The sequence below is a fragment of the Arachis hypogaea genome, chromosome 3 (assembly GCF_003086295.3).
Source record: "Arachis hypogaea cultivar Tifrunner chromosome 3, arahy.Tifrunner.gnm2.J5K5, whole genome shotgun sequence".
Classification (NCBI taxonomy): Eukaryota; Viridiplantae; Streptophyta; class Magnoliopsida; order Fabales; family Fabaceae; genus Arachis; species Arachis hypogaea.
Window position 1 is genome coordinate 126,818,782 of NC_092038.1, and position 16,380 is coordinate 126,835,161.

At 32.3% G+C, this 16,380-nt stretch overlaps 1 protein-coding gene, 1 long non-coding RNA gene and 1 pseudogene across 6 annotated transcripts; 2 read left to right on the forward strand and 1 right to left on the reverse strand.

Moving 5' to 3' along the window:
* The first annotated feature begins 4,609 nt into the window (after positions 1 to 4,609).
* On the forward strand, positions 4,610 to 5,172 carry LOC140183875 (uncharacterized). Its single transcript, XR_011880334.1, has 2 exons — positions 4,610 to 4,718; positions 5,136 to 5,172. It is a non-coding gene; the product is annotated as an uncharacterized lncRNA (long non-coding RNA).
* Positions 5,173 to 5,894: 722 nt separating this feature from the next.
* Positions 5,895 to 13,523, reverse strand: LOC112791392 (protein FAR1-RELATED SEQUENCE 5). 5 transcript variants are annotated; one of them, XR_011880333.1, is made up of 6 exons: positions 12,917 to 13,245; positions 7,274 to 9,502; positions 6,998 to 7,159; positions 6,776 to 6,859; positions 6,530 to 6,573; positions 5,895 to 6,442 (listed from the first exon to the last, which is right to left on the reverse strand). XR_011880333.1 is itself a non-coding variant. In XM_029297183.2 (5 exons), exons 1-4 carry the CDS (start codon positions 12,929 to 12,931, stop codon positions 6,815 to 6,817), a joined length of 2,448 nt encoding a protein of 815 aa, XP_029153016.1. In that variant the 5' UTR covers positions 12,932 to 13,523; the 3' UTR covers positions 5,895 to 6,442; positions 6,776 to 6,814. The 5 variants fall into 5 exon arrangements, 4 of the variants coding, with proteins under 4 accessions (XP_029153016.1, XP_025689996.1, XP_025689994.1 ...); XM_029297183.2 differs by lacking the exon at positions 6,530 to 6,573 and having other exon boundaries at positions 6,998 to 7,156; positions 12,917 to 13,523; XM_025834211.3 differs by lacking the exon at positions 6,530 to 6,573 and having other exon boundaries at positions 5,895 to 6,277.
* On the forward strand, positions 10,152 to 13,419 carry LOC112791393 (fibrillin protein 5 homolog; annotated as a pseudogene).
* Positions 13,524 to 16,380: the final 2,857 nt, after the last annotated feature.

Consider the following 16,380-nt stretch of genomic DNA (forward strand, 5'->3'; position numbering starts at 1 on the left):
ATATTTAATATACTTTAATCTTACGAGAAAGAATATGATTTTGTTATTTTATGTGATTTTTTATTAATTTTGACCATAAATATGATTAAATCTAATAAAAAATACAAAAGGATAAATTCGAAACAAAAAATAACGTTCTTCAAAATAACAAAAAATATAAGTGTTATCTAGCGTATATGTATTCTATCGAATTTTGTTTGGTTTTATTTAAGGTTATGATCTTTGGGATGGATTCTGAACTGTAATTTGAACTCATTTATTAATGTGAACTTAAAAAAATGCCCATAAATATGATTAAATCTAACAAAAAAATGAAAGGATAAATTGAAAACAAAAAAATAACATTCTTCAAAATAACAAAAAATATGAGTGTTATCTAGCGTATATGTATAATCGTAAGCTCCAATGATTTTATTATACGAAAATTTGCAAAGTTGCTAACTTTTCTATAGAGATGTTTTCGGTAAAAAAATTTTAACTAACTATCATAAAATAATTGCAATAATATTTATATTAATAGAAAAAAAATATTCATTAATAATACAATTATTTGAATTTATAATTTAAAAACAAATAATTTATCAAATTATCGTATAATTTAAAAAAGGTATAACAGTAATAAATGAGAATATTTACTTTTTTCTAATATTATAATCATATACTCCAAGAATAATGCTAAGACAAATTTTTTATTTTTTAATCATTTACTAAAAAATAAAAAGGAGTAAATTTTCATACATTTTCTATTTATAAGAATAAACAATTTGAAAAAATATAGTTTGAATTTAAATTTAAATTTGAATATCAAATAAAAAAATTAAATATCTTAATTATTTGTTACAATATCTTAACAGAAAATTGGATTTAATTTGAAAATTAGATATCTTTTCGCATTTATTAGGATATCCTTATTTCCAAAAAAAAGATTTTTCGTTATCTTTGTTAGTTATCTCTATAAATAACAGTGTTTATCGTGATCTTTTAAATCCAACACTTTTTAGTAGTTTTTTTAGTCTAATAAAAATACTGAAATTTATTTGGCTTAAGCAGCTCTCACTGGATACCTTTGTAACTTATAAGGAAGAATCAGACATGGACTTATCCGTCTTGGATGAGAAGGTAATCCATTTTTTGGGCTACAATACTCGAATATGCGTTACTTTCTTGGCATACTCTATTTAACATGTCTTTAATTATCTTTTGTGATGTTTATAGTTGCTGTATTGTAACCTTAGTATACAAGTAACGCGTCTTATTGTATGGCATCTTGTAGCTTGGAAAGGGTGTTGCCGAGGCATTGTCGACGATGATTCGCGAAGCTGTTGTGCAAGGGATAACAGCAGTTCTCCCAGAAATTGTGAAAACGGTTGGTTCTTCACCAAAAAGTGGGAGTGACGGTGCAAAGCTTTCAATTACTACTCCAATTGTTAAATCGCCGTCGGATACTTTGAAACGCAGAAAGCTTTCAAATACTCCTGTTACTCCACTGTCAGACCCTTTGAAAGAAATACTTGATGCCAATCCCTCAATGTATTTGGGTGACGAACCAGTCACAAAGAAGAGTACTTGGAGGTGCAAGGGAAAAAAGCGTGGATTACCGGTCAACGCAGTTAAGGTTTTATCTTTTTATTTTTAAATAACAACCATTAAATACCATTTAGGGGTGAAAAACTTTTTAGTATTCTCACATATTGCTATATTAATGTTAAGTCATTAAATACAATCTCTTCCTCAACTTATCTCCTTTTCATTAGACATGATGTCTAGCTTCATTGTTGAGTATTTTAGGCTCGTGAGTACCGATTTTTTCTTTGGTCATCAAATTGTGCCCATTAGTGACATTAGAAGGTTGATTAGAACCCTAGTTAATATTAGGGAGCTAAATTTTATTTGCTGATATTTATAATAATTTTATTGATGTCGTGTCATTTGAGATGATATTATTGACAAATAAGTAACAGCGTCTAAAATAATTATCATATTTTTTGGAGTTGCAGAAAGAATTGCAATTTGCGGAAAAGCATCCTCCGGGGTCTCCATGGATTTACTACGACAACCACGATCCAAATATGGACGGGGATGATATGCCACGTGTGAGTACTTACCTATTTGAAAACCGTTAGTCTATGAAAAATTTTTCATTTATAATACGCAAAAAAATATTTGGCCGATTTTGTGTGTACACTTTGAGTATATAGACATAGTCAAACTTTTTAAAACATACGAAAGATTAAACAAATGACATGTAAAGACGGTTAGTAATCATAGTTGGTAATAAAAAAAGATTGAACTTATAAATTATTTATATTATTTTATAATTGTATTTTTTTTTTTTACTTTTTGTTGATCAACATAAATGAGTACTAAACTTTTTTTTTGTTGCTATTTTTTTTAGTGTTTGGACCTTTTATTTCGGCCAACTAAAGAGATGAAATTTTTTAATAAAGAATTGGCCATTGCTGCTTACATATTTGGAAACAATATGGATCCAGAGTAAGTAAAATTAACTTATTTTTAATTAATATTTAATTTGTCATATAATTTTTTTATAATCTACCATACCACTATAGTATAATATTCTAATTTTATGAATTTAGGGAAGTGCTTGTTCCAAACGATCATTGTAGTGGCACACGCAAAACTCTTCTGACTATAATGCCCGGCAAGCCAATAATTGGTGATGTAAGAATTAGTTTTGTAACATTTATTTATTTATTATCCTTGTAAAAATATTAAATTTGAATTGGTGCAGAATAACTCTGATTTTTTGTACTCCATAGGTCCTTACCTTAGTTTGTTCGATGCTCACCAAAGGATATTTTGGGCCAAAAGGATACAAATATGCTAACCAATGGTTTCTGCCACCGACATTTTCTGTAAGTCCTTGGCATATCGAAATTTAGTCGTCAAATTTAATATATCTTCCCAGGTAGACTAGAAATTAACATAATAAGATTCCTAACTTAGTTTAATATTCATGGCAGCAAATTGTGTTAAGCCCGAAACAGAACTGTGTTCGCACAATGAAATACATCAAGGATAACTTCATGGGAGACCTTGCCACTTTACATCAAGTTCGTTAATTTTATTGAACTTTCAATTAATTCATATAATAATATTTCATGACTGTTTTTAGTTAAGGTTATTTCCGGATGTTGTTGTAGATTTTTGTGCCAATTCACCTCAATAGCCATTGGTTTCTCATAGTGGTTGATTTACTTAACGAGGTCGTGAAATATCTGGACTCTTTCAAAAAGGGCACATTGGTGACAGAGCGTATGAGTGCTATTAACACTTTGTTAAATTACCTAGAGGAATTTTTGTCCGAAAAGAATTTTGGTGAAACACCTTCCTTTAGAAACATTCAATTTTCAAAGTATAAAGTCAGAGAACCAGATGTCCCGCAACAATCTGCCGAATCGTACGTTTAAATTTACCATTTATCAAAGTAAAAATTCAATTTTCTGGCGGTTTGTTATTTTGTTATTTTTCTTTTGTTAATATGTGCATTGAATTGTGGCAAAGGAATAATTGTGGTATTTGGGTCGCTCAATGGATGCAACTCACTCGCTATTGGAGCCTCGGTAATAAGACATGGGTAAGAAAAATAACATTATTAATGAAGTTATGTTTGTTCCATTTTGTAATATCATTGTTATTGTCTGTTAGGTTATTTCTGATTACACAAGGATGCGTCTAGCTGTGGATTTGGTGAATGACGAAAATAATTCAAAGCGGGATATCATAGAGAAGCTTGCTGTCATTGACTGGAATAAAAAGATACAACAGTCTGTCATGCAAACTTAAGACGTTAAAAACTTTTTTATTAGAAATTATGGATTGAATTAGGCTATTTTATTTTTCTTTAAAATACAAGCTAACTTTATATCTTGCATCTTATTTCTTTGACTTTTTAAATATATGGATTTTTTATTATTTATAATGATTTATATATTGCACTTAGAATTTTTTTTATTCTTGTTGTTATCTTGAAAAATTTGGTGCGTGAGATGATATTTATAGTGTATAATCTACGATTCATGGAATAGTTCACTTTGGTATGTTAGTGACATTTACCTGAACACAGAGCAACCAAAGTGTATACATCTCATTATTGGCAGATTCATTGATAAAAGTAGAATAATATATATCAAAATAATGTGGTATAACTTGGCTAATATAAAGTGATATTTTAGATAAAAAATAATAAAATACACACACAAAAAAACATTGGTTAACGTCAAAGAAGTAGCTGCGATATGGTTTGAACTCAACCCCACTGCTTGAGTTTCCTACTCAACCCCACGAGTTTCCTACTGAGATCAATGCTCAATATAATGCTCAATATATCTATCAGGCAGAGTCATGGCTCGTTACTGCACCAACACAAACATGCCGATTGGTACTGAATATATATATATATATATATATATATATATATATATATATATATATAATTAAGTAAGAAATTTTTGTTGAAATTTTCTTGTACTCAGCCCATAGAAAAGCCCATTGACAATATGAACCATGTGTATAGTTACCATAATACCCTAAAATTGATGCCAAACTAACCTACACTGACCCTGTATTTCGCAGTATTCACTTCATTGTCGTCATCGTCAACTCGCATATATTAATATAAGAAACAATCTTTATTTTCGCCGTTTCTCTTCCAGCCACATTTTAGGGTTAGGGTTTCTTCTGCATCTGCTTCAATGGTAACTCTTCTAGCCATATATCAATTTTTTTTTGTCTGCTACTTATATTGAGGCAAAGTTCATTGAGACATTACTTATCAATTTTGATTTCCTTAGACCTTTATAATTCTTCAACATATCAATACTGTAAGACTTTTTGTTTGTTTAATGAGAGTTTTTTACATCCAAATTTTTGCTCTGAAGTATGGTAAAGCTGTGTTGATTTATCTGCTTTGATCTTACACATGCATAGTAGTTTCTCCCGCAGGCCTCGCTTTTCCACTGTGTTGATCAGTCTTTCTTAAGTGTCTAAGTGATTACTGATTGATTCAATGCGGATTCATATAATGTAAATTCTCTAATGTTGAATGTGGCTAATCTATAATTAGATTTTGTAGTAATATGTCTTTGCATATTTGTGTAATTGAATTATTTCAGGTGGAGCTATGTGTCTCGGAGTTTTATTTGCTGCTAATATTTTTCCTCTGCACTAGTTACTTTGCTTGACTTGTTTTTTCTCTAGTTAAAGCAGCCAACATAGGTTTTAATATAAGAAATGAGAACCTGGTTGTAACAAGCTCAGGCCACTAGGCATAGAAAGTTAGAAACTTAAGTCCAAATGCACAGCAACCAAGTTAATATATGAAATCCAATCGTATTACCTAGAGAAGAAAGGAAAGCGATAAATGAGTTTAGGCTTTTGGGTGTTCTTGGTAAATGGTATATAAACTTGGCTCCTTTTGGAGTTTACATAGTAAACTAAGATTTTAGCCCCAAAGAATAAACTATTGTATGTAATATTACCATGTAAATGTAGTTTACTTTTTTTTTAAAAAGAATTTATAATTTTTTAATTACAATATTGAATATAGGGCATTCAAGAGTCTGGAACCAAAAGATTTTGTCGAATTGACTCAGATTGGTTGGGTGAAGTTATGTTTTATAATAGTGTTATATTTTTATATTATATAATGTTATTTTTATTTTAAAATAATTTATTTTGATATAAATGTTATATAATATTTATTAAATTTTAATCTTTAATAGTAACATTTTAATGATGTTATATAAAACTTATAAAATTATAACTTTAAAATTGGCCTTATAAAGTATTAGAATTATTTGAACTAACTAAATCCTGTTCAGTACGGGCCATAAAAACCCCTAATTAAGATCACCCCTAATTAAGATTAACGGTTAAAAATGACTAAAAGTATATTTGAAAATTTTTCAATTAAACAGGTCACCTATTATAAAAATAATAATTATAGAGAATTAGAGATAATTGTATTTAGCTGAGTGACCGATAGAAGGAAGAGAATAACTAACTATGTTGCTATATCTTGTGTAAGTGCTTTATACCTGTCATCGGTCACCAGACAGCAGCTTGCTATATCTCCATGTACAATTGTGTCTCCGGACCTCATGCAAAATTATACTATTCACTTTGGTGATATGAATTCCCCAAATCTATGCTTTTCTTCATGCACTTTCTTGAATACATCATCTAGTTCTGGAAATACTTGCAACAGGAGCAGCTCAAGGAGGTCAAAAGCGTGCTGCTTCAAGCACACAGATGACTGCACAAAATAATGTGTCATGCACCCAAATCATCAAAATATTGCACAGATTCTTGCACAGGGAAAAGTCTAACAATTAGCGCGTAGACACATCACACCGGATGATCAACAGGTGAACACAATTAAGTTTCTTTGAACAACGTTAACATATTAGACAGACATTACCTGAAGGAAAAAATAATGTTGCAATTTATTAGCTGACATAAGAGGTTTAATTTGTGGTTCAGAATTTGATTTCACTACTAGTTTTACCTGCAGTGGTATAGCATAGACTATTCTAGTCGTAGATTTTGCAACTGTACAAGAGACCCTTTTGAATTTTAGCATGAATAAGAATCAATAAGATTTTACTTATATAAATAAAAAACTATTGAAACTTTCTGCACATTTCAGCCGAGTGTAACAATGACAAGTTATGATAAATATCTAAAAATTTAAATATTAAAAATTTATCAACCTCAAAGCAAAGTCTAATTGAAATCCAAGAATTTAACTAACATCTTAAACCATACTCTCATGAGTATATACAAGTACATGCTACTGCATCCCATTGAACTTCGAATAATGTCCTTGTTGTACAACCTGTTCTCCACATCACAAATAAATTTGAGAGAATTAAAAATGACTTCAGCGAATTATAATGTGATTTCAAATAGTTTAAGACTTAATAAAAACACTAAGTTTCTCTCGATGCAATTATTCATCTCTTTAAATTTATACCTGTAATAGCCACTGATGACTTCCATACGGTGGGATGGGATTCTCATGGCCATTAATCAATCCTGAATCACCTAGCCCAGACTCTTGCTGCACAGGTACATTTACTTCTGTATTTGGCACTGCTAATGTCTCTTGAAAAGCCATAGGGTCCTTGGGAAGCTTCTATGAAAAATTAATACATGGAGTCAAAAATTCTATCAAGTATAACTACAACATAGAGGTCACCAGTTTATTTTAAATCAAATAACAACTAATGCAATATTGTATCTCACTGACCTCCTTGGTACCAAAGCTAGCTTGCGCGCCATTACCAGTCTTATCCCCCAAATCGTCATCATCATTCCTCACAGGACATTTATTCTTTACATGACCAGCACTGTTGCATTTAGTGCACCTCCGTTTACCCCTCTCCTTTTTCCCCTTGGGTGCTCCTTTTGTCTTGACCACCGAAGGGTCACCAACAAAGTTTGGCGTGGTAGAATCTGTTGTTTGTCTTTTCAAGTCAGATTTTTGTTCTAGTGTTTGGGTCCAACGATATACTTCATTCATAGTGTCATGGAAAGAAGGACCATCTTGAGCTCCTAAGAATACCATCCACGTAGCTGCCACTGACAATGCGCCATAGCGCATCAAAAATTCTCTTTCTCTGTCTTGCATAGTGCCTCCAGCAGAACTTTCATCCAGATACTTCTTGGCATCCTTCGACCATCTTCTCAAAAGAAGACTATCTGGCAACTTCTGTAAACCTACCCTTTTCATTGCACAAAACATGTGCCTGCAAGGAATGCCTTCACTACTCCACCGACTACATTCACACTCCATATGCTCAGTATTGCGATCGTAAAGTACGTTATAAGTATGTTGTCTCCTGTCACACTCCTTAACTTTTAACACAACAGTGGTTGATATGTTTTCCTCATTTATTACATCTAATGCGACTACTCCTTGAATCTCCTTTTTTACATCTCCAAGAATCTCCCTAGTGTAAAAATTGGCAGCAGAAAGCTCCAACGCTTCTAGCCCAGTAGTTAGAACGGGCTCCCCATACAGCGTCTTAAATTGAGAAACTAATTCATTGTTTCTATAGTCCCTAAGAGCATGTTCAAGATTTTGGACCAACTCTAGAAGACTTTGGCGAATGCCAATAAACCTCTTAATGAAGTTGTTTATCGCCTCACACCTTGATGTTGTTCTAAATCCAGCACAGAATTTATCCCTCAAGTAAGCGCTTGCCCAACTTTTCCTCTTCTCATATTCACTCAGAACCCATTCATTTTCCTCCAACCCATATTTTTTTATCATATTCTCCCAATATTCTTCAAATTCTTCCGGATGCCATGGAGCATACAAACATCTTCTGAAGTCGTTGGAAAAATTTTTGTTTTTTATGTTTGCCGTTACATTCTTCTGAATGTGCCAACCAGATAATCGGTGAGTTGCATCTGGGAAGATTTCTCGAATTGCTGCCTTCATTGCTTCATCACCGTCTGTGACCACAACACTAGGAGACTTGTTCAGCATGACTTCTAGAAAGTTTTGCAACAACCACGTATATGTTGCAGTCCGTTCGTCCTCTACCAAGGCAAAACCAAATATACATGTTTGGCGATGATGGTTACAACCTGAGAAGATTACCAAGGGCCTTCTGTACTTATTCTTCCGGTAGGTTGTATCGAATGCAATCACATCTCCAAAGCACTGATAATCGGACCTACAAATGCCATCTGCCCAAAATAAATTTGCCAGCCGACCTTCATCAGTAGCACTGTACCTTGTCATGGCCATCGGGTCGACATCTGCTTTCCCAAGTAGATAGCTAATCGTCGCATTGGAATCCCCACCAATGAGCATTGCACGACGAGCTCTTTGAAAGTGATTATCTAGGTCCTTCTTTGTGAACCCGACATTGGCATAACCACCGGCTTGGCCTACCATTAGTCCCATTATTTTAGAGGTTGGAAGACCATGATCATGCATGGTATTCGCCTGAGCTTTTTGTGGCTCAGTCAACCCTCGGTGGTTTGGAATTAGGTGTACCAAGCATTGTGGGACAAGATCGTGGTTGTGCTTCTCAACTAATTTTTTAACCCTCCAAGTCGAAGTTTTAGTGTCAAGATACACCGCAAGCATGGCTTCACAACTAGTGCGAGTCAGCGCTCTATGCTCCCGCTTCCTACTCAAACTAGATATGTATTTCTCGGCTCTCTTTCCTTCCTTGCTGCAAAAAAACCTCCTTCTGCGCTGTGTTCCATCTTTTCCACGTGCTGTATCACCCTTGCGAACTCCAAACCCGAGACACCTCGCATAACGTACATACAAGTTATAAGCTGCATCTGATGTTTCAAAAGTCTGGTTTATAATATCATCGGCCGTCACAGTCACACACTTACTACTGCTGCCACCACAATCACAAGTGCAGTTAACATTTTCTTCCACACTAGTCATCATGGGATCTTCGACGTTGTCTTGTGAACTGAGTGGTTCCGAGTCAACATCCATTGCACTCTAATGATATAGTAATAAGTAATAACTCGTAACTATAGCTAGATATATATGAGCAAGTAGAAGAGCAAGGCATGGTATAAATAAAAGTTAAGACTTAGGAGTTAGGAGGAGACATCACGAAGATTGGGTTACTATGTTGTATCAAATAATGTACACGTAGAAAGAGACAAGCAATTGAAGAGGTTTCTCTCTTACTTTAATTTCTAATTCACAATAAAAAAAATGGGTAAGTAAGAAGCGTGATACAGTTGGATACAGGCCATGAAAAAATATAGTAATGCATGCCTAATATATGCTATATGTATCACAATCATCGTAAAGTGATCATCAACATTATAATACATATCAATGTCTTGATGATATTATTAGTTATTACATTATGTTTCAGAATGTGTGGTCCAATTAAGCAAGCTGTCATTGATAACTACATTTTATGAAATAAGAGAGACACCGTGCACTATTTTTAAATTTAATTTAGATCTATTACTTCCTATAATAACTTTACCTAAAGTTCATCAGCCAAATAATTAATAACTCAATATATATTACTAATTAATGAGTTCGGCAAGTGAGAGACCAAAGGATAAGGTATCTCGTGGACCACATAATGCTATATAATGATTCTGATTTCTGAACCACATGTCTCAAGAGCCTTATCCACAAACCGCAACCTTGCTCTAAATGCATGTTCACTGTTTCGATAGAGCAAAAATGATGGCACTAATAATAGGAACCACAGTCTTTATCAACAAAAACAAGATAGAGGCGCGTGCAGGGTCAGGTCATGATCATATCCTGTGCTTCATTTTCTGTCTCTTATAGTTAATTCTTCTTCAATGGCCGCTTGTCATGTGAGTCCTGTGATTTTTAGAACCATGGATATAATGAAGCTTCAAATATTGGCTCCGCCTGAGAATCTTTCAAGGATGAACACTATGAGAATTGGTGACAGACCTCTCTGGTTTAGACCCTTCACCATAGTTAAAGTTGGGGAAATAAACTTTGGCTCAGGCTTGGTTAAGGATGACACACTTGCTGAGAAGAAAAGGGAGCTTTACCAGGCAGTGGAAGGTATCCCATTTCAACAATATTGAATCTATTTTTTCTTTTTCTTTTTCATTATAAGCTTTTAGCATTGTTTAACAATGCAATGCAGAAAGGGTATGTGATATGTTTGAAATCAAATGCAATAAAAAATATGTTTCAAGGAGTCAACAGGGGGATTTTTGGACTCCCATCTGCCAAGAAATTTGAAATTGAGAGTTTGGTGCAGCAGCTAGAATCTCAGAATCAACTCCAGAGCCAACTCTAGAACTAGACAAGGTAACTTTAACTCTGCCTAAATTATCTGATATCTGATTGTGATTGCAATTTATGATCTATCCCTATCAATAATTTCTATTACATGGAAGGTGGCTGGGTGCTGGAGGCTTGTTTATAGCACAATCATAATTCTGGGATCAAAGAGAACCAAGATAGGCCTCAGAGACTTTATCTCATTGGATGAGTTTTTGTCAAACCATTGACATAGCCAAGGTACAAACTACAGAATTTTGAGTAGAGAGATTGTATATAACTTTGACATTAGAAGATGCAAACTGTGTTTCCAGTATTTCATCTTTGTAACTTTTATCTACTGAGTTTGAGCATTGGTCATTTGATTCTAAAATGGAGAGCAAAGCGGTTAACGTGGTCGAGTTCAGTGCAAAGGAGTTGAGTTTGTTTTCAGGACAACTTAATATTGAGGCTTCTTTCAAGATTGCTTCAACAACAGTTAAAGCTCTACCTTCTTGTTTGACCAATCTTAATTTATTTCTCTGTAATCTATAACTATTGCTGCTGAGTAACTACCTAATTGGATAATACTTGAAATTCACATAGGGTTGACATTAACTTTGAAAGCTCCACCATTACTCTTGATCAGGTAATGCTATTAGATACTGCATTTTTTCTCTAGCCTAATTAATCGGATTTGAATATTTGTCTGATTTTTCCAAGTTCACGCTTGTTTTTCTCTGTCTTTTATTCTATCATTATTCTATCATTGATGAAAATTCTTCTTGTTTCTTATTTCAATCTTTCTCATAGATATGTTGGTGACACCATGAGGATTGGAAGGGACAACAAGGGATTATATCTTTGTGCTGGAAAAAATTGAAGATAGAAGTCGTAATCCTCAAGGTTAAGTAGTATTTTATTTACGATAAATGTTGGGGTGACAATTTTTAAAAACTCATACTTTGACTCATCACTACATCATCATAAGATAGAGTGTGGAACTTGCTTTGATGGTGGATTCACTCTTCATCCATCCTTTAGTGAATGAATAAGGAGTTAAAGATGAGTTTAAAAAGGTTATGTCGTCTTAACATAACTCGATAGGTTTGAGTTAGACATGTATATTTTTATTAATCCATTTTTAAGTATTTTATCCCCTTTTTTTTTCCTTGATAAAAATTAGGGGTGAAAATTTGTGATATGTTGATTATAACTACTGTTGCATTGCGAGTAGTAGTACTCACTAATGGTAAAGTAATTTTACCAAATGCTTTTTTTTGTAGCTTATGCATATTAAAAGTTACTTTTATTTTGATTTACCAAACATAGCTAATACAAATCTTGAAAAGTTAAAGTTTTATCAAATCGGGCCAAAACTGACTCATCTAGACATCTACTGGACAAGACTTAGTTGTTATAGTTTATTCATAGATTTTCTTTTTCCTGTGTTATTTTTTTCCCTATATTTGAAGGCTTTTGAGTGTGGTTTATTATGATCTTTGCTTCATGCTTTGTTTAGTTATTTACTTTTTTATGCTTCAACTGCGTTTTGAATAAGTGGTCCCTGAGTAAAATCTTTTGGACAGCCTTGTACTCCCTACAAAGTTAAAATTTGGAGTCCACACTGCGGAACATTCCCTAACTTATACAGAAGTTTCGTGCAGGAAGAGGCGAAACACCAAGAACCAAAGGACAAGGTGGCAGCGATGGCGATGGTGAGGAGGCAAAGGATTTTGGAATGCGAAAAAGAAAACATGGAGAAGAAGCCCTTCATGGACATACAAACTGAGACCAAGAGATTCAGGCAAACAACACTTGATTTGATTTTTCATTTTTAGCATTCAGCAACAATCGTTACAAATCAGTAACAAGTAATCCCTAATCACACTAAACCTAAAATCAATAAATCTAAACAAAAATTTTAGTAATGATTTGATTTCTATTTTTAACAGCAGCAAGAAAATTTCAACAAAAGCTTCAGGAATTAAAAAAAGAGCAACAACACAAAATCAATTATTTGATTTTCCATTAACCCAGTCACAGTTTCACATTCAAAAATCAACAACGTCACATTCAAAAATCAACAACAGGGCATAAAAGGAAGAGAAGAATCGAAGTGAAGGCAGTGCCACTAACCTTCGACAACGACATGGACGGCGCCCGGCGAGACGACAGCGAGTGGCAACACAGCGGCGAGCTGCTCCAAGTTTGAGAGAATCCAAAGAGGACGGGGACAGGGGGAAGGAGGACGCTGAACTAGGAGAGAGGAAGCAAAGGCGCCGACAGCACGGACGGCGGCGGCACCGCGGCAGAACAGTTGCAGGGAGAACTTAGGGTTTTGGTAGGGTGAGTTTGGAAGGTGCTTCAGGTGATAGTGATATATGTATGATTCACGTATTGGGGAAATGGGTGGGTGTTAGGGAAAATGGGCGGCTGTTAGGGGGAAGGGGTAGGTTTGGAAAGTGGATCAGATCTTTTTACAAGTTGGTTTTTGATTGAACCGGTTAGACCGGTCGGTCTGACCAGATTTTAAATATTGAAATTGGTTTTATTTTGGTTAATTAAAAAATTAAAATAAACCAATTCACCCAATAATATGACGCCACGTAGGTGTCTTTATAAAAAGACATTTTCTGCAACTGTGTGGGAGCATTCCCCTTGCAAAGATATGTTTCATGCATAGACGTGGTCGATATTGGTTTTCAATATACCTCTCTTCTGTGACAAAATAACGTGTGCTATCTCACACAATCTTAGCGTTTATATCTTTATATATCATAGTAGATATAATTCTTCGAAAACTTCATAAATATTATTTTATTAGTTCATCTTCGATGACTATGGATGTAAATGTCCATATGCACCTCTAGAACTTACCCAACAAGCTAGCTAGCTATACATTTTGTCTTGTCATTTTCGATTTCGATGCATGTGTGTAACGTAACCATCGTTCCCAAATCCCATGTTCTACCATGAAATAATACGTTTTGTCTCACTCAATACATAATTACATATATAATGAAGATAGAAGGAAAAGAAAAATAAAAAATTAATTGTGAAGATTATTGACTTACAGTGACATCTTTAAATAAATTTTAGTTCAAAATAATGAAGCCTTAAAAAACATTGGATGTGATGATTGCGTGTGATAAAATAATGGGCTTTTGTTTGTTTTGGAAATAAATCCAGGTTGATCCCATAGCCTAAAAGAGAGTCCAGGACCAGGACAGCAGGTTGATTCATCCTCTACTGTTGCAACTATCATAGGGTATTTTTCGTTTTTTCATCAAAACTACTCTATTTTTCTCGTACAATAGTTTTTTTTAAATATTTTTATTGTTATAATATTTATTATATTAATATTCATTTTTTAACAAATACTTAAATGTATGATATAATAAATATAAATTAACTAAAAAATTATTTAAATTTAAAAATATTATTTATTATGAAAATAAATAAAAAAATTTAATTTTGATGCACCGTCAATATAAATAGTTTTATAGATAAATCTAATTCGTAAGACCATATTAATAAAAATAGCTACCTTTTACATCAATAGTATAAATGGTCATAAGAAGTAAAGAACGAATGTGATTATACTATGTCTATATAAAACACTTTACACTTTTAATGCATCAAAATTAATTTATAAATAAATAACTGTAAGTGTAATTTTTAAATATATAAATAGAAAATCATAATTGATTTATATAACTTATACGAATAGAATACATGCAGCGGTATACCAAAACCATCGATGATGATTTCCATGATCCCTCCCGCAAATAATGCCGATTATTTCGTTATGGAGGCGTTCATAATGTCTACATGTCCAAATTATGTTCACTCAAATTTAATAATAATAAGTTTCTAGCACATGTTTTTAATTATTTTTTTATTTTAGTTAAAATTTTTATTTTTTAATAAATTTAAAAATAATATATATTTAAAATTGTTTTCTTTTAATATAAATATTAAAAGAATAATAATTAAAAAGATGAATTAAGACTTTAATCATGATTCTAATGTAAATGTCTTTTTTTATAATCCCTTCTCTCTTGTTATCAAACATTTTAGAGGTGCTTTACATAATAAAATCTCAATCTAGTTTTTGATAAATTTGAAAGTGTAAATATAATTGATCACACAAAACAATAACTTTAATTTTACACAAAATAAAATACAAGATTGCTAATCATGTACAAGCTGCTACTGCTGCTCACTACAACAAATCCTTAAGATAGCGACGGTTATTTTGCGGCGGTTTTGTAAATGTGCCGCGAAAAGACAAATTGCGGCACATATAGCGGCGGTTAACGGTTGGGGCTGCAATCCGGACGACATTTAGCGGCGGTTTTGCTAAAACCGCCGCTATATTGCTATAAGGTTAACATTTCGCGGCGGTTTTCTTCAAACCGCCGCTATATTGCCGGTCAGGTTTGTATTTTGTGGCTTCTTTTCGAAAACCGCCGCGATATGTCCGCCGGTGACTTCTTGTTAGGCATTTTGCGGCGGTTACTTTTAAACCGCCGCAAAATGCGTATTACCACATATTGCAATGTTTTCTTTAGTAATAATCATTTAGGTATAATCTAGTTAAGTAAATACTACTATCTTAAACTATATATGTTTAAATCATTGTTACTTAAACTTGTAACACTTTTTCTACATTCGTTTTACATAAATAAAAATTTCACAAGTTAAATAAGCTATATATGTTAACTCATGTGAACAAATTTACCTTTAAGATTTTTTTATTTACTTTATTGGCATTTAAATTTGCTTTCAAATATGGATGTAAAAGAAGAAAATAAAATCATATTCTGGACTAATTAAAAATCAAACATTTTTTAAAAATAATAATTATATATATCTTTTATAAAATATTAAAAATAATAATTAAAAATATTTTCTACAAGTCATTAAAAATTCAAAACGTTATAATTTTACAAAAATTATAATTTTAAATTATCATTTTTTTATTTTAATGATTTGTTGGGCATTTATTAAAATAAAAAATTTAAATTTTTTTTAAATAACAATCTTAGCTTGTATTCTTAGATATAAGAATTCATAATAACTAAATTTAAAATAAAATAATGTTTTATCAAAATTAAATACTAAATAGAATAAAAATATTTTTATATGAAAACCAATCAATTATCTACATATTATTATGGTTAATAGATTCAATAATTCTAACTGACCAACAAAATATAATATTTTTGACAAATATTTTACTAATTTTAAATATTAAAGACTAAATTCTAAATCTTAATAAATATTTTTAGAAAATATTTTATTTTTAATAATTTATAAAAAATATTTATAATTATTTTTTTTATTTATGATTGAATATACTCTTTATTGAATTTATTATGGATATTATTAGATGTACTCTTTATTGTACTCTTTATATATGCTTGGATCATATATAAATAGACGTGAATTAATTCGATCTACTATGGTCCAAAATTAATTCGAAGCAGACTCATTCGAATTACTAGGGACGACCTAGCGTGCATAATTCGAATCACCCTGGTTCGAACTACCATAAGACTATATGCAAGCATAATTCAAATTGGACAAATTCCAAT

What these genes read in the sequence shown, in the direction of transcription:
- LOC112791392 (XM_025834211.3), bottom strand. An exon ending in CTAGCTTTGGTACCAAGGAG is followed by an intron (nt 7,160 to 7,273) that starts GTCAGTGAGATA and finishes AATTTTTCATAG; the next exon opens with AAGCTTCCCAAGGACCCTAT. An exon ending in GTCATCAGTGGCTATTACAG is followed by an intron (nt 6,860 to 6,997) that starts GTATAAATTTAA and finishes TGTGGAGAACAG; the next exon opens with GTTGTACAACAAGGACATTA.